This window comes from Ornithorhynchus anatinus, chromosome 16 (assembly GCF_004115215.2).
Source record: "Ornithorhynchus anatinus isolate Pmale09 chromosome 16, mOrnAna1.pri.v4, whole genome shotgun sequence".
NCBI lineage: Eukaryota > Metazoa > Chordata > Mammalia > Monotremata > Ornithorhynchidae > Ornithorhynchus > Ornithorhynchus anatinus.
In genome coordinates, this window is record NC_041743.1 from 42,377,134 (window position 1) to 42,395,432 (window position 18,299).

Below are 18,299 nucleotides of genomic sequence, written 5' to 3' on the forward strand. Positions count from 1 at the left end.
ATTTAAGGTGTGCTGTGTACAACCACCTAGGTTTCCTTAATAAGGGATTCTCCAAGAATGTACTAACCACTGCAAAATGAGAGAAATGACTGTATTTAAATTCAGCTCTTCAACATTCACGAATTCCCTATCTAGTTTGTGGATCATCCAAACTCCTGGTTTCCCCTCTGTATCTTCCTTGCTGGCTACCTTTTGGGCATTTCATTTTTACCTGAACTTTCACCAGAAGATGGATAGGAGAAATGAAAGGAACTGAAACTCAAAGCCAATCGATGTGGTTCCTCATTAGCCTTGGGAGCCTGCCAAAAGTTAAAATTTTTGGCTAGAGTAAAGGGCTCGGATTTTTCCTGGTCCCCATAATCACTGCTAATCCAGAATTGGCTGTAGTAAAGTACGGAATCAGCAGTCTAATCAGTGCTTCCCAACCTTTTTGGGTTGGGGGTATAGAAGCTCTGGATGCTGCCACCTCTGACTGTACTGGAGTTCACAGTGCACACATTACTTCGCTTCTAAGCTTGAGAGGACTAATCACTCATATGTGGTGAAATGCAAGATAAAAAATCAATTATTGAATGTCACATGCAGAGCACTGAACTAAGCACTTGGGGGAGTTTTATACAGTACAGTTGATGGGTACATTCCCTTCCCACAAGGAATTTACAGTCCAGAAAGGGAGGCAGACAAAATAAATTGTGACTATGTACATTAGTGCTGTGGAGCTGAGAGGGTGGGGTGAATATCAAGCGCTTAAAGCGTACAGCTCCAACTGCATAGGCGATGCAGAAGGGAGATGTGACTTTAGGAGAACTTTGAAGGTGGGGTGTTTTTGTTTGTTGTTGCATTGTACTCTCCCAAGTGCTTCGTACAGTGGTTTGCACACAGTAAGTGCTCAATAAATGAGTGAATGAATGAATGAGAGCAGTGGACTGTCATATATGAAGGGGGAGGGAGTTCCAGGCTAGAGGGAGGACATAGAGACCAGTATCTGGTGGTCATTTTTTACTTCACAGTGCACATTTGGGCACAATCCACCCAACCCTGGCCTCCCTCTGACTTTCCCATCACTTAGACAGCACCACCCTCCTTCTGCCTCACAAGCCCGTAACCTTGGCATTACCCATTATCTCATTCAACCCATATACTCAAACCATCACTAAATCCCATCAATTCAATCTTTACATCTCTAAAACTGCCCTTTCCTCTCTATCCAAACTGCAATCACATTAATACAAGCACTTATCCTATGCTGCCTTGATTACTGCATCAGCCTCCTTACTGACTAACCTGCCTCCTGTCTCTCCCTAGTTCATTCTGCTGGCCAGATCATTTTTCTCCAAAAATGTTCACTCCATGTTTCCCTCCTGCTCAAGAACCTTCAATGGTTGCCCATCCATCTCTGCATGAAACAAAAATTCCTTCCTATCGGCTTTAAAGCTCTCATTTCGTCTCTTCCTACCTCACTTCACTGCTCCTCTAGTACAACCCAGCCCACACACTTCGCTCCTGTAATGCCAGTCTACTCACTGTACCTCGACCTTCTCTATCTCGCTGCTGCCCTCTCACCCAAGTCTTGCCTTTGGCCTGGAACACCTCCCCTATCATATCTGACAGACAATGACTCTCCCTCCATTCAAAGCCTTACTGAAGGCATAGCTCCTCCAAGAGGCCTTCCTATTTCCTCTTTTCCCACTCCCTTCTGAGTCGCCCAGGCTTGCTCCCTTTATTCACCACAATCCCCCACCCCAGCACTTATGTATATATCCGTAATTTATGAATACTAATATCTGTCTCCCCCTCTAGACTATAAGCTTGTTGTGGGTAGGGAATGTGTCCGCTCTCCCAAGTGCTCTGCACACAGTAACTGCTCAACAAATACAATTGACTGATTGTAAGGTGAAATTTACAGAAGCAGCATCAAGAAGCAGGAGTCTCACCACTGTTCTGGGCACTTGGATTTTGCCCCCCAGGCGCAGATGACTTTTCCCCTGGAACAATTCTGCATATGACAGAAGGTAACCTGGCAAAATTCCAGTTTCCCAGGGACATCACTGAACTATGACATGCCGATCAGGAAGGCTGCATTAAAAATTGCCTAGTACATCACATTTTAAAAAGGTGCTCACCTTCTCCTGGGGATACAGTGGGAGAATCTGGTTTTTCCAAGTTTTCCAAGTTTACAAGTTTTATATTTGATTTGGCTTCAGGAAAATACACACCATTCGTCTATTATGGGGAGGTGCAGAATCCTGAGTTAAGGAAAACTCCCTTTGAGGTACTCACCATGACCAAGCATGACCAATGCTGAGTACAGGCGTAAATCAGCAAGAACAAGACTGTTTCTTCTGACACTGCATCCACGCTGCATCCAGAAAGGATTATTTCTGCCATGTCCTAGCCAAAATGTGACATGAAAATAAGGATTTAGGTAAAAGTGAAAATACAAATATATAGTTAACAATGCAAAGGCTATTTCTGTCACAAATAATGCGATTCCCATTAAAGTGCATTTTAAGGAAGGATTCAACACCCCAAATCCAAAATTAAAGGGCACAGACCAAACAAACTGCACTACAATACACTGGGAAAATTTAAAGGTCCAAAGGCAGGTTTGAGTGCAATAAGAGAAAAAGAGTTCCTCAAATTCTACCTGTTTCAGAACCAAATCCATTAACATTCCTTTTAAAGTATTTTACAAAAGCATAAGATTTTTATGTAAGCCTCTGTCCTGCTCTTCTGGTGTGGAAATTACTTTTATAAAAATAATTACATATCACTGTTATAGTTGTCTCCATTTCAACTACTCTCTCACAAAATACAAATGTAATGGGAAAATCTAAACTGTTACAGTTTGAGAGCTTTCAGACTTCTTGTACATGCATTTTTTGTAGCCATCCTAGGAGGCATCAGCCCATTAGTCCTGGAACCAAAATATGCTATTTCCCTACCTCACAACATATGCTTCCATATCCCATATATTAATTTCCTGAGCTCCTTGGTCAAGTTAATATTCCCTTTAATTTCTTTTTTCCTTTGTGTTCACCATTAGCATCTCATAAAATTTCTTCTTTGGCTTATTTGTATTTACATCATATTCACGATTGTTTGGAAAGGTTTAGAGGTTGTCCTGCCTAGAGACAAGGAAAGGGCCTAGGTGAATTCTTAAGGCCAGCAAGAAGCAGCGTGGTCTAGTGGTAAGAGAATAGTTTCATTGTTAATTTTTTCTACAAATATAAACATAAATGAATAGAGACTTAGTGCCCTCTGTTGAGACCAAAGAGATATTGCAATACCTTAGTGAAGGCCAAGGGAAAGAAAAATACAAGCTATAAATCTTTAAAAACTTTGGTAGGGTCATCTGCACAGAATAAGCACTCAAAATAAATACGATTGAATGAATTAATGAATTAAATAACCTTCAAGATTCCTCTTTTTTCCTTGTCTCACAATGTTCATCTTATGTTTCTTTGGCTTATTAGTATTTAATAAGCTCTAATGGGATTTGGTCAGAACCAAACAGAGCTCTCTCTGGAGCCCATTAAAATGGTGGGGGTCCCCTCAAAGACCTATGAAGTCCTGTCAGCCCCACCCAGAATAACCTGATTTTTTTTCCACCCCAGAGATAAAAATAATAATAATGGTATTTGTTAAGCATTTACTATGTTCCAGGCACTGTTCCAAGCGCTGGTGTAGATACATGATAATCGGGTTGGACACAGTCCCTGACCTATACAGGGCTTACAGTCTTAATCTCCATTTTACAGATGAGGGAACTGAGGCACAGAGAAGTTAAAGTGACTTGCTCAAGGCCACAGAGCAGACATTAGAACCCACGACCTTCTGACTCCCGAGCCCGTGCTCTATCCATTAGACACGTTGCCTCTCAGTGCTCAGGATAGTGCTTGGCACACAGTAAGCACTTAACAAATACTATAACTATTATTATTCTAATGCCTTAGTCCCCGCACGGTTCAGATCTCCCCAAAACCCGCAAGCGTGACATCAGAAGCTTGATCACAAACCATCACGGGGAACTGGGTCATCACAGGGCTACTGTTCCAATCTTGTCGTTCTAAGAATAACCGTGGCGTTTACTTTGTGCGACGCGCTGTAGACGAAGCACGGGGGAGGATACAAAATAATCGGGTGGGACACGGACTCCGTTCCACGTGGCCTTCGTTCCCAATCTATCCTTTTCCTTATTATCTAATCACATGTACAGAACACAGGTGCATCACGCGGGCCTAGTAGGCAGTTAAGGGAAAAGCCAGCCTCTGCCCTTTAGGAACTCACCTTTTCCTTTTTCGGTCGCCATTCCGTTGGAAAAATGGGGGCATGAAGATGAAGCACCTGGGGCCACTGAATTGATCCCACCTGCTGGGGATTTGAAGCAGCTCCTCTCGGGAATGCTGCTGCTGGAAAAACCGGCCCATCAAGCAATTCCCAGACCAAGAGTGGAGGCACCCAAGCCATTTTTCAACTTCACCCCGGGAAACTGACCTGTGCAGACGATCAGGTCCGAGGGGGGCAGGTGATTATTACAGCAAGAGGGAGGGTGGCAAAACGCCTTGCCAAGCTTTTCTTCTTGCCAAGGTTTTCTTCTTGACTGCTTAGAACAGTCCCGTGCTCTAAGCAGCGTGGCTCAGTGGAAAGAGCCCGGGCTTGGGAGTCAGAGGTCATGGGTTCGAATCCCATTCCGCCCCCTTGTCAGCTGTGTGCCTGTGGGCAAGTCACTTCACTTCTCTGTGCCTCAGTTACCTCATCTGTAAAATGGGGACTAAGACTGTGAGCCTCGAGTGGGACAACCTGATTACCCTGTATCTACCCCAGCGCTTAGAACAGTGCTCTGCACATAGTAAGCGCTTAGCAAATACCAACATTTTTTTCTTGTCCCACCTCTGTCCCTATGCCCGGAATCCACGTGAGCCGCTCAGTGAGACTGCTGCTTTGCCTTTTTTTTTTTGGATGGCCTTTGTTAAGCGCTAACTACATGTCAGGCACTGTATTGAGCGCTGGGGTAGAGCTGCATGGTGTAGAGGATTAGATGATGATGGTGGCATTTGTTAAGCGCTTATTATAATAATATAATAATATTCGTATTTGTTAAGCGCTTACTATGTGCAGAGCACTGTTCTAAGCGCTGGGGGAAATACAGGGTAATCAGGTTGGCCCACGTGAGGCTCACAGTTAATCCCCATTTTACAGATGAGGTAACTGAGGCACAGAGAAGTGAAGTGACTTGCCCACAGTCACACAGCTGACAAGTGGCAGAGTCGGGAGTCAAACCCATGACCTCTGACTCCGAAGCCCAGGCTCTTTCCACTGAGCCACGCTGCTTCCCTATTATATGTCAAGCACTGTTCTAAGCGCTGGGGTAGATCCAAGGTAATCGGGTTGTCCCATGTGGGGCTCACAGTCTCAATCCCCATTTTAGAGATGAGGGAACTGAGGCCCAGAGAAGTAAAGTGACTTACCCAAGGTCACAAAGCAGGCACGTGGCGGAGCGGGGATTAGAACCCACGATCTCTGCCTCCCAAGCCTGGGCTCTTTCCACTAAGCCATGCTGCTTAGAGCACGGGACTGGGGGTCAGAAGGTGATGGGTTCTAATCCCGGATCCGCCACTTACCTGCTGGGTGACCTACGGCAAGTCACTTCACTTCTCTGTGTCTCAGTTACCTCATCTGGAAAATGGGACTTGAGACGGGAGCCCCGCGTGGGGCAGGGACTGTGTCCAACCCCATTTGCTTGTATCTACCCCAGCGCTTAGTACAGTGTCTGGCACAGAGGAAGCGTTTAAAAATGCCATTGTTATTATTATAAAAGATAATCAGATTGGGCACAGTCCCATTGTGGGCAGGGGCTGTGTTTAGTTATATTGTCCTCTCACGAACGCTCAGTACAGTGCTCTGCACATAGTAAGCGCTTATAAAATACGAATGAGTCAATGTAGTCTCACTTGGGGCTCTCAGTCTTTATCCCCATTTTAAAGATGAGGGAACTGAGGCACGGAGACTTGCCCAAGGTCCCTCAGCAGACAAGTGGCCAAGCCTCAATTCCTCAGTTCCCTCATCTGTAAAATGTGGATTGAGTGTCTAACCCGATTACTTTGTATCTACCCAGGCGTTTAGAACAGTGTTTGGCACATACTAAGCGCTTAACAAGAAGAAGAAGAATAAAAGAGATGCACCGAGTGGGCCGATAGAGCCCGGGCCTGGGAGTCAGAAGGTCATGGGTTCTAATCCCCACTCCACCACTTGTCTGCTGTGTGTGGCCTTGGACAACTCATTTCACTTCTCTGTGCCTCAGTTCCCTCATTTGTAAAATGGGGATTAAGACTGGGAACTCCACGTGGGACAGGGACTGTGTTCAACCCAATTTGCTTGTATCCACCCCAGTGTTTAGTACAGTGCCTGTTACAGATTACACATTTAACAAACACAATTATTATTATTTTATTATTATTAACAGCGCCGCTGCACATCCCCACCCTACACAGGGCACCTACCAAGCCAGGGCCAAGGGAGAGATTCAGGCCATACATGGAGCAGGAAAGAAGCAGGAGCTGTCAAGCCTCTGGGCTGGGAATAATAATGTTTGTTACACACTTAGTGTCCCAGACACTGTGCTAAAACTCCTGGGTGGACGCAAACTTTAGAGAAACAGCGAGGGAGTCAGAGGACATGGGTTCTAATCCCAGCTGTGCCACTTGTCTGCTGTGTAGCCTTGGGCAAGCCACTTCACTTCTCGGTGACTCAGTTACCTCATCTGGAAAATGGGGATTAAGAGTGTGAGCCCCACGCGGAACAACCTGATTATCTTGTATCTACCCCAGTGCTTAGTACAGTGCTTGGCACATAGTAAGTACTTAAATACCTTATTATTATTATTAAACTTTGAAGCTGGGCAAAATTGAAAATACCCATTTCCTTGAAGAGTATGGCACTGTATATTTTCAAAGGCTACACTGTACTGAAAGACCATTTTTGTCCCAGTACTTTAGCATTTTTGCAGCAAAAAGGTACATATTCTTATCAAGGCTTTTATTACTCTGGTCAATTCTTCATTTAAAAAGCAAGTCCTGAGGAATTTAAATTTAATGCCATGGGGTTGACCATCTAAGGCCGTGGGGAAACAGGAATTTAATCATTTTACAGATGAGGAAACTTAATGGTATTTATTAAGCACTTATTATGTTCTGCACTGTACTAAATGCTTGAGAATACAACAGAATTAGCAGACACTTTCCCTGCCCACAATGACTTTACAGCCTTAATGTTCAGTGCAGTGGAATTGAAGCCCTCTACTTGAAGTTTATTTTTTAAGATATTAAGTAGAAACTTGGGCTGAAAGATAAAGGTTGAAGAACTGTCTGGTGATGGAGGCTGGATTGTAAAAGCTTTCAAGTTGTCAAAATTTTTTTGTTTTGTAATATTATTTAAGGGCTTACTATGTGCTAGCTATTATACTAAGCCCTGGGGTAGGCACAAAGTAATCAAGTTGGTCAGTCTCCAGACTCTTGGTTTCCCCCTCTTTAAACAGCAATGCAGAGGGGTGTCAAATATAGAGTGCTACTGCCCATAAATGGGGAATCACTTTTCCAATCCACCAAGAGATAAATTGAATTAAAATGTTTTTGAAGACCTGAGAAGTTGTAACTAGGTGATTGAGTATGCCTTGTACCTTTCCTTTAAAAGGTTCAAATCACTTTCACATATAGGACCTTGTTTATTCTACCAACAGCCCTGTAAGACAAAGAAAGGTATTATTCTGGGGCTATAGATGGGGAAACTGAGGCACCATGTCAGATCCTTATGGGGAAGGTGTCTGGGGCTTCTGTGAAATTTACCTTAGCACTTAGTATAGTAGGTGGTCAAGACCCAGACCACAGTGGGTCACAAAATCGTAGAACAGACAAATGCCATTGCTTTTTATAACCACTGCCTCTAGGGAAGAAAATGTATGGGTTAAACGTGGCAAAACTCAAAACTCAAGTTGAATCATGTTCTGATAGACAGAAAATGTGTCAGAAGTCAGGAGGGTAATGAGAATGAGAAAGGGGGTAGTCACAATCACAACTGTTTGAAGACTGGCCTTCAGTGTCATTCAACCTGAACCACCGAAGTGATCAAAGCATAATTCCCAGTCTAGACCTGCCAAAAGCTAAACCAAACCCAGCTCATTAAACTCCTGTGAGGCATGTTTATGTATCAGGGAAGGTGTGTGTTCCTAGAATTTCATTAAAACCATCAATATTGTCATAGCTATTTTAACCAGCTCCTCTGGATTCATTTTCCTCATTAACCTGCAAAAGGGAAAACCATTTACCATTTTGGGTTGGCTTACTGCTGCCCCGGCAGACTGTCGGCTCTTCCCAACTTCATCGGTAAGAATCCAAACAAAGATGTGCAACAAAAATACACCCTACAATTTATTTTAACAAAATAAAAATTTCAACCAAGCAGTTCATTGCTCTGTAAGGCCAGAAACAACCCTGAAGAAGAGAGAATCAATCAGCCCAGTTGGTATCCACGCTGTCTGTTCACTCTTTGTTCCGCAGATTCACTAAATGTATTTTTATTTTCATCGCCTCCCTGTAATAAAGTGCCCAAAAGCCAGCCCAAACTGTTGCCTGTTGAAGGGATGGTACATTCTAAGCTTCAGAGCTGGATTCATTCTAAAAACATTTAGGCAAGAACGGATGCTTTCTCGACCTAGATACATTAGCCCGTTTCTTTCCAGAGACCTTCCTGCCCAGTCCAGTTCGCTGTCCAGAAGCATAAGGAAAGGACGATCTCACACATACTCTCCACAATCAGAGATGATCACTTTCTGCTTCGGTTTCCCATCTTTGCTGCCTTGTGCCTGTCACCGTGAAACAAAACAAAAAGTGAACATAAATTCATGGAAGAAAGGAAAATTTTCTCCACTAGGGGACAACTGGGCCTGTCCTAAGAACGGAACAAAGAGACCGTCACCAGGGCAAAGGGAAAAACAGGGAGTGGGCAAGCCTTCTAGCATGGATCTATGGAACCCGCATCACTCCACCTCCTACCTTGTGGAGGCATGAACGGCTGGGAGAGCTAGTTTAGGGAAGGTGAAAGGGTGACAGGGAAGAAATATCAAGGGCCCCTCTGCCCAAAATATATAATCTGGGGTCCTCACTCCACCTGCTTTCCTACCTCAATCTGCCGCACCACATCCATGCCTTCAGTCACTTCCCCGAAGACCACGTGCTTTCCATCCAGCCAATCTGTTTTGTCGCAAGTAAGGAAGAACTGGGAGCCGTTGGTGTTTGAGCCAGAGTTCGCCATGGACAGCAGGCCTGGGGAGAAAGACAGCAGGCAAGTCAGTTGCCGATTTACCACACAACAGTCTACGGTCACTGCAGAAAATGATCCCTGCCTGAAGATCACAAACATCGGGCAGCCCTATCATTACCGGATAAGTCCGAGAACCAAGAAACGCATGCCAGACGGCTGTCTGCATTCTGGTTTTTGTCAAAAGTCATTGGCCTTATTTTCAGAAGTCATCCTTTGCCCTGTGGTCCTCCCTGTTTCTGGCTTTCTCAATCCCAACTTCCAGAGTCTGTTAAAACATTCCGCTTCCACAAAATTCCCAACCCTCCTCTTAAAAGATTTCACTAACACCCCCAAAAAACCCATAAAAACAAAGCCCAGAATTACTAGCTCCTCACCAGGTAATCCCTATGTTCCAAAGGTGGGGGGGTGGGGAAGTGATGAAGCTAAAAACATTGATTTTAAAGCTACCATGCTTCTTCACTACCCATAAGGATGAATCGACAATCCCGGGCCCATTCCAACGCACTTGGAATCTCCGGTCCCTGTTCTCACCTGGCCCCGTGTGTTTCAGTATGAAATTTTCATCGTCGAACTTCCTGCCGTAGATGGATTTGCCGCCGGTGCCGTTGTGGTTAGTGAAGTCACCAGCCTGACACATAAATTGGGGGATGATGCGGTGGAAACTGCTGCCCTTGAAGCCAAAGCCCCTCTCGTGGGTGCACAGGCAGCGGAAATTCTCTGGTTTGGGAACAGGAAAGGAAGATAAAGACCAAGTTACAGAACCACAAAACGGGAATCTATCGAAAAAGAGTCACCAAGAAGGTTTCTCCTAATGAGGGGGCAGAGGAGAGGGGTGTCTCTCTTACCGGCTGTCATGGGAACAACGTCAGAACGCAAGACCATCTGGATCCGACCAGCGGGTTTGTTTCCAATCTTGATGTCCATGTAAACCTGAGGGTTTGCTCTTGCCTTTTTGGCTGGGGGCTCTCCCTGGGGAAGCAAAGTAAGCTCTGCTTTAATGATCCCATCGTCATTAACTTGAGCTTTCCTTTGTGGAAAAACATGTAACATCGCTTTAAAACTTTAATGAACACCCATGGTAAGTCCAGGGTAGGGCTTCCTTCAAAACCCCAAATTCTTATTGCCTGAACTCACTCCAACCGCCCTTGCTCATCCTCCAAAAATGCCACAGAAGTACCCGTCTTCTGTCAGATGACGATCGGAAGCCAAATACTGGGTACCAGTGACAATAAAAAATTAAAAAATAATCACTTGAAACAGGAAGAAAGGGAAGGAAACAGGTTGGGGAACATCAGTCTAATTGAAACTTTTCTTTCCCTTGGATTTGAGTCACTCCCAGAGTTGTCCATTGAAAAGATCCTCAATTAACCAATCAATCAAATGCCTCTAATGAGCATCCCGCCCCAGTTCTTCCCATTTCCCACTCAACTTGTCCACTGACCTGCCAGGAACAAGATCAAAGGCACTCTGACTTATCCAGTCTGCATAGCACCACCTAACGCTGTTATTTACCTCTTGTGTTTCTGGTTTCGGAGGCTCTGACCCCTCTTCCTCTTTACTCTCAAGTGTCTTCCCAGAAAATTTTTTCAACCATTCATCATCTGACCAAACTGAAAGGAAAAAGAGAGAGTTGGGAGATTAATCCGATCCCAGATAGGTAAGCGGGTTCCTTGTTGCCTAGGGAGAAAGTCTTCCAGCCCAATGTGCTCACTGCAGTTGGAGAGGATTCCAAAGACAAGGAATTTCAGGAACTGAATAAAAGAGAAATCTAAGCCAAGGACAGACGCCTTTCTGCCTGCTCCTGGAATTGTTTTGTTTTGTTGTCTATCTCCCCATTTTAGACTGTGAGCCCGTTGTTGGGCAGGGATTGTCTCAATCTGTTGCCAAATTGTACATTCCAAGTGCTTAGTACAGTGCTCTGCACAGTAAGCACTCAATAAATACGATGGAATGAATGAATGAATGGAATTGGCCACCCTCACATCACAAAGTGGGAGCAAAATCCTATTTACTACATTTGCAAGTGCTTAAAAAAAACAACAAAAAAAAAGCAAACTGGAAAAAATGGGACACACTTCTTTCCCAGAGGAGGGTAAAAGTATACTTGCCACAAAGATAAAGCCTTATTATTATTGTTTCTGCGTCACTGAAGGCTATAGCTCATCAGCATCAACACTGAGCTCCTATGCTGCCCCACAGAGGAGGTGGGGAGAGCAAATAGTTTATCCCCATTTTGCAGATGAAGAAACGGTGGCCCAGAGATTTCAGTGACTTCCCCAAGGTCCCACAGCAGATTCGATAGAACACAGGTCTCCTGACACCCAGTCTTATGCTCTTTCTACTAGGCCGTCCTACTAGAGAACAGGTATTCAGCAAAGCAACACAAATAAAGAGTAGCATGGCCTGGTGGACACAGCATAGGCCTAGGAGCCAGGACCTAACTTCTAATCCCAGCTCTGTCTGCTGTGGGACCTTGGGCAAGTCATGAAACTTCTCTAGGCCTCAGTTATTTCATCGGTAAAATGGGGATTAAGACTGTGAGTACCAAATGGAACACAGACTGGGTCCAACCTGATGATCTTGTACCTAAACCAACGCTTAGTACGGTGCCTGACACTTATGACTTAACTAAAATCATTTAAACAAACAAACAAACAACAACAGAAGAAAACAACCTTCAGAGCCATGGGACATTTTACAGCTAGTCATTTATTCACTCACCAGGTCTGGAAGAGCCCTCTTTAATTCTCATTGGTTTTGCCAAGTTGACACGAATTGTCCTTCCAAACAGTTCAGATTCATTCTGCAGCGAAATCGACGTTATTATTATTCTCATCTTTACCTTACCAAGTTTAAACAGAGCTTTTAATGATTAGAAAATGCAGCGGGGGTGCACATCCCAGCCCCTTCTCTACAGCTTGGTCCTAAGATGTTTTTTCTTTAATTGAAATAAAAGGATCCTTAACACCAAGATCTGAATTGCCTTTCAACTCACCCCAAGATGAAGAATTTCTCAGAAAGAATAACCCACATCAGCAACCAATTTCCCCATCACTTTTAGAATCCAAAAACAATAAGGGAGGGAAAATTGAATAGGGGCAAGTACCACAAGGTCTTCAGAACAGACACAAAAGCAAATAACAGCGAGTGTTTCTCACATCTTAAAAAGTTCAGTTCCATTTTAAACCGGAGGTGGAGGGAGCCTGCCACTTACTATTCAATTTATGTGGGAAAGGAAAAGAGAGAATTTTGTAGCTGTCCATAAACAAAACTACAAAGAAGGAATACAATCCATACCATGTTGTCAATAGCTGCTGCAGCATCCTAGAAAAACAAGCAGAAAATCAAATTGCCACATAACACTTAGTCATGCACTTTAAAAGCATTTCAATTAATAGTATTTATTGCGTGTCTGCTCTGTGCCAAGCACCGTACTATGGGCTTGGAAGAGGGTAACAGAGTGAAAAGGAGCTTAAAATCTGGTGGGGGGGAGGTAAAAATGGGGAAAGCAAAGTAAGTACCATTTAATATTGTGGGAAAGTAACTATTAACTATTTCCCTCACAAAAAAAAACTTGAGTTTTATTTATAAAAGTGGATTTTATCTTCAAACAAGGAAAATAATTTAAACGAAGCCCACGTACGCCTCTTAAGAACAAACCACGAAGTATCAAGGAAACAAAAACTTCAATGGTTCTGTGAATGAAAAATGCTCATAAAGGCTCCAACCATTAACAGTAAGTTGAAGAAAAGGCCAAATGGGAAAAACGCAGTATGGAGTTATTTAAAATCATGTCTCACCTCTGCCAGTTCAAATTCAATGAAAGCAAATCCTCTGTGCTTTTCTATAAGAAAAAGATTATAAAAGAGATCCTTTAAAATTTGTGGCTTTATAAAAAAATTAAATACCTGCCCCAAAGATTGTAAAGAATCCAAAAGCAAAGGACATTTGCCGTAACAAAAAATGCAAACAGCCCTTTTTAAATTTGAACTGTCACACTACCAGGCATAACCCTCATATTTTCTTTTGCTTTTACAACTGAATTGAATATATATGCAAACGTATCTATTGCGCACTTGCAGTGTGCACAGCACTGTACTAAACACTTCAGAAAGTACAATATAACTGAATTGATAACAGGTTCCTTGCCCATAACAAGCTTACAGTCTACGCAGCATTGTATTAGAACTTCAAAATACTCGGCACAATAATTCTTCTGTGACAATAGATATGAATAGAATTTGCTTTACAGAGACAAAAACCGTCTGTTCAACCACAGGAGAAAGAGAACAAAATTAGAATTTCACTTTAGAAGTCACTTGATGCTATAGAAATAATACTATCAGGCAGTTTTTAAAATGCTTCAAATGCCAAGAAGAGACCATCCCCAATATCCCAATTCTTTTCCCTTAACACACCAAAATTAAAGTAACTGATCCATCAATTGTACTTATGAGCAATTACTGTGTGCAGAGCACCATATTAAGCTCTTGGAAGAGTACAACAGAATTGCTAGACACATTCTTTGCCCACAATGGGCCTACAGTCTAGAGGGGGAGACATATTAATATAAATCAATTTATAATATATAATTTATATACATGTACATAAGTGCGGAGGGCCTGATTGTGAGGTGAATATCAAATGCCCAAAAGATACAGCTCCAAGTGCAAACAATGCAGAGGGGAGGAGCTGGAAAAAAAAGGGAGCTTAACTGGGGAAGGACTCTTGAAGATGTAACCTTAATTTGGCTTTAATGTGGGGAGAGTAGTGGTTTGGCATTAATGACAGGGGAGGAAGTTCCAGGAGGATATGGGAAGGAGTCGGAGGTGAGACAGATGAGACTGGGGCACAGTGAGCAAACTGATGCTTAGAGGAATGAAGTGTACGGGCTAGGAGCTCACGATTACTGTGATATACGATTACCGAGGGAAAGTTGGGAGTGCTTAGGTTCTGAAATAGTGCAAGCGCAGCAGCTGGGTCCATAACCTGAGGTGATTAGAAATTGATTGGATATGGCTTCCCTGAAGAGATGTGACTTTTGAAGGACTTTAAAGATGGGAAGAGCTGTGGTCTGTTGGATTTGTAGGGGAAGGAAGTTTCAGAGGGGGAAGGCCAAAGTGGGAAACACGAGCACAAGGAATAGTGAGTAGGTTCATTTAAGAAGACTGAAGAGTGAGAGCTGGGGTGTAACAGAAAAAGGGAGTGGATAGAGGAGGGACACAGCCGATTAAGTGCCTTCTAGGTAATGGTCAGAAGTTTCTGCTTGATACAAAGAGGAATGGATAGCTATTTGAGATTTATGAGCCACACGGGTAATGTGTGTAGGGTGTCGTTTTAGAAAAACAATTCTGGCAGCAGAGTGAAGTATGTCCTGGAGAGGGGAATAGCGATGTAAGATTCAAGGGCTAGATTGCACAGTGGCTATATGGAGAGGAAGGGGCAGATCCTGGAAAGGTTATGGACAAAAAGCCAACAGGATAGGACAACAGACTGAATATGGGATTTGAAAGAAAGGGAGAGTATTCATTCAATTGTATTTATTGAGCACTTACTGTGTTTACAGCACTGTACTAAGTGATTGGGAAAGTACAGAGTAACAATACACAGACACATTCCCTGCCCACAGTGGAGTAACATATAATGCCATGGTTGAGGGCCTCAGAAGCGGGGAGGATCGTGGTGGTAACAACTTTATTGAGTGCACATACCACACACTCTGTTCCTCTGCCGTTAACCTCCTCACTGTACCTGTCCCACCGTCAATCCCCGGCCCACGTCATACTTCTGGTCTGGATAGCCCTCCTTCCTCATCTACCACACTAGCAAACTTCCCCCCTTCAAAGCCCTACTGAAATCTCACCTCCTCCAGGAGACCTTCCCAGACTGAGGCCCCCCTTTTCCTCTGCTCCTCCTTTCCTCCCCATCGCCCCTACTCCCTCCCTCTGCTCTAACCCCCTTCCCCCCAACAGCACTTGTGTATATATGTTCATATGTATTATTCTATTTATTAATGATGTGAATATAATTCTATTTATTTATATTGATACTATTGATGTCTGTCCACTTGCTTTGTAGTCTGTCCCCACCCTTCTAGACTGTGAGCCTAATGGGGAGGGATTGTCTCTGTTGCCGAATTGGACTTTCCAAGCGCTTAGTACAGTGCTCAGCACACAGTAAGTGCTCAATAAATACGACTGAATGAATAAGAAAGCAACTCTGAATCTGAGCCTCTCTCCCTGAGGCTGAAATCAGTGGAGGGCAGAAAATGTGTCGGTTAACTGCTGTAATGTACTCTCCCAAGCACTTAGTACAGGGCTCTGCACACAGTAAGTGCTCAATAAATAGGATTGAATGAATGAATGTTGGGTGGCCATGGAACACTGCTCACCTGTTTCATAGTCCAGTGGTATCTGAATGTCTGTGATATCTCCAAAGGGAATAAAAGCCGCATGAAGAACTTTCTCATCCACCTCCTCTGCCAGCCCACCTGCCAGGAAAATAAAGGCACTTCTATACAGGCATCTCATTTTAGCCCCATCCATGGGGACTGTAGCCCGGTAAGTATGAACAACATGCCCCTTGGGCTGCAAAACTCTGAGTTTAGGGTACTGCACCAAGAAAAATACGACTGGAGTACCCTCCTGATTTTTTTTAATGGTATTTGGTAAGTGCTCACTATGTGCCAGGCACTGTACTAAGCTCAGGCTTCATGGAGAAACAACGCTTGCAGTTTCCTTTCCAATTTGCAAAATATGCTGTTGCAGGAAAATGCAGCATATTCAACAAATTGACCTTCACACATGTCAATCACTTTTTTAAAAAAATGGTATTTGTTATAAGCACTTGTTACGTGCCAGGAACTGTTCTAAGTGGCGGGGTGGACAGGAGATAAACAGGTTGGACACAGTCCCTTGTCCCTCATGGGATTCTCAGTCTTAATCCCCATTTTACAGATGAGGGAACTGAGGCACAGAGCAGTTAAATGACTTAAGTCACCGATGGGGCTCTGAGAGAAGCAGCATGGTGCAGTGGAGAGAGTCCGGGCCCGGGAGTCAGAAGGACCTGGGTTCTAATTCTGCCTCCACCACTTGTCTGCTGTGGGACCTTGGAAAAATCTCTTCACTGGGCCTCAGTTCCCTCATCTGTAAAATGGGGATTACGGATTGTGATCCCTATGTGGGACAGGGACTGTGTCCAACCTTGAGAAGCAGCATGGCTCAGTGGAAAGAGCCCGGGCTTGGGTCAGGGGTCATGGGTTCGAATCCCAGCTCTGCCACTTGTCAGCTGTGTGACTGTGGGCAAGTCACTTCACTTCTCTGTGCCTCAGTTACCTGATCTTTAAAATGGGGATTAAGACTGTGAGCCTCATGTGGGACAACCTGATTACCCTGTATCTCCCCCGGTGCTTAGAACAGTGTTCTGCACACAGTAAGCGCTTTAACAAATACCAACATTATTATTATTGTATCTACCCCAGCTCTTAGAACAGTGTCTGGCCCCTAGTAAGTGCTTAACAAATACTATTATTATTATTATTTCCAAAAAAGTCGCAGCTAATAATAATGTTGGTATTTGTTAAGCACTTACCATGTGCAAAGCACTGCTCTAAACTAAGCGATCCACCCCCCACTGGGTTCATGGTTAGAGTCCTGCACATTAAAAAATATTATTTCCGAATAAGCCTCGAGTCCCTAAGGGGTGAGAAAACAAAAATCGCCATCCTAGGGGACCCCATTTTGAGCCAGGACAGGCATGGAGGGCGGAGGGCTCGCAGGAGGCAATTTCCCCGCAGAAGGGCACAGAGCAGAGCCCGCCGGCCTCCCCGGGCCCCCCGAGACCCGAACCCCGCAGGATCCGAACCCCGAACCCCCAGGCCTGGTCCTCCGGGCCCGGGGCTGCCGTTACGCACCCACATAGAGGACCCGCTTGGTGGTGGCCATGATGCGGCGCAGTTCGGCTCCGCCTCTTCCCCCGGAACAGGGCTGCTTCCTCCTCCGACCTTCCTCCTCACCTTTCCCCTCACCCCCTGGGCCTCCTCTTCCCTCATCCCTTCACCGCCGGGGCCTCCTCCATCTCCTCACCCACCGCCCGAGCGTCCTCTTCCCTCATCCCCTCACCGCCCGGGCCTCCTCCCTCCTCCTTCCCCTCACCGCCCCGGCCTCTTCTTCCTTCATCCCCTCACCGCCCGGGCCTCTTCTTTCCTCATCCCCTCACCGCCCGGCCCTCCTCCTCCTCCGCCATCATCCCCTCACCAGCTGGTCTCTTTCCTCAGTTCCTCACCGCCCGGGCCTCCTCTTCCCTCATCCCCTCACCGCCCGGGCCTCCTCCCTCCTCCTCCCCTTTCTCCTCACCGCCGGGGCCTCCTCCATCTCCTTCCCCCACACCCCCTTTCCTCTCACCGCCCGGGCCTCTCTTCCCTCATCCCCCAACCTCCCGGGCTTCCTCCCCTTTCTCCTCACCGCCCGGGCCTCCTCCCTCTCTTCTTCCCTCATCCCCTCACCGCCCGGGCCTCTTCCCTCAATTCCTCACTGCCCGGGCCTCCTCCCTCCTTCCCTTATCCCCTCACCACCCGGGCCTCCTCCCCTTCCCCCGCCCCTCTCTTTCTGACAGGGCCCCGCCTCAGGTAGAGGTGAGGGGTCCCCCCACCCCCCCTTTATTCATTCATTCAATAGTATTTATTGAGCGCTTACTATGTGCAGAGCACTGTACTAAGCGCTTGGGACGAACAAGTCGGCAACAGATAGAGACGGTCCCTGCCGTTTGACGGGCTTACGGTCTAATCGGGGGAGATGGACAGACAAGAACGATGGCAATAAATAAGAGTCAAGGGGAAGAACATCTCGTAAAAACAATGGCAACTAAATAGAATCGAGGCGATGTACAATTCATTAACAAAATAAATAGGGTAATGAAAATATATACAGTTGAGCGGACGAGTACAGTGCTGTGGGGATGGGAAGGGAGAGGTGGAGGAGCAG

The 18,299-nt window shown here is 45.1% G+C and overlaps 1 protein-coding gene across 2 annotated transcripts; it reads right to left on the reverse strand.

The window, feature by feature from the left end:
- Positions 1-8,402: 8,402 nt before the first annotated feature.
- Positions 8,403-17,335, reverse strand: PPIE (peptidylprolyl isomerase E). Of its 2 annotated transcripts, none has more exons than XM_001515559.6 (10): positions 17,231-17,335; positions 15,710-15,808; positions 13,119-13,162; positions 12,616-12,642; positions 12,040-12,121; positions 10,831-10,928; positions 10,164-10,287; positions 9,850-10,035; positions 9,178-9,320; positions 8,403-8,860 (listed from the first exon to the last, which is right to left on the reverse strand). In XM_001515559.6, exons 1-10 carry the CDS (start codon positions 17,259-17,261, stop codon positions 8,792-8,794), a joined length of 903 nt encoding a protein of 300 aa, XP_001515609.2. In that variant the 5' UTR covers positions 17,262-17,335; the 3' UTR covers positions 8,403-8,791. The 2 variants fall into 2 exon arrangements, with proteins under 2 accessions (XP_001515609.2, XP_007662966.1); XM_007664776.2 differs by lacking the exon at positions 17,231-17,335 and adding an exon at positions 16,909-16,975.
- Positions 17,336-18,299: the final 964 nt, after the last annotated feature.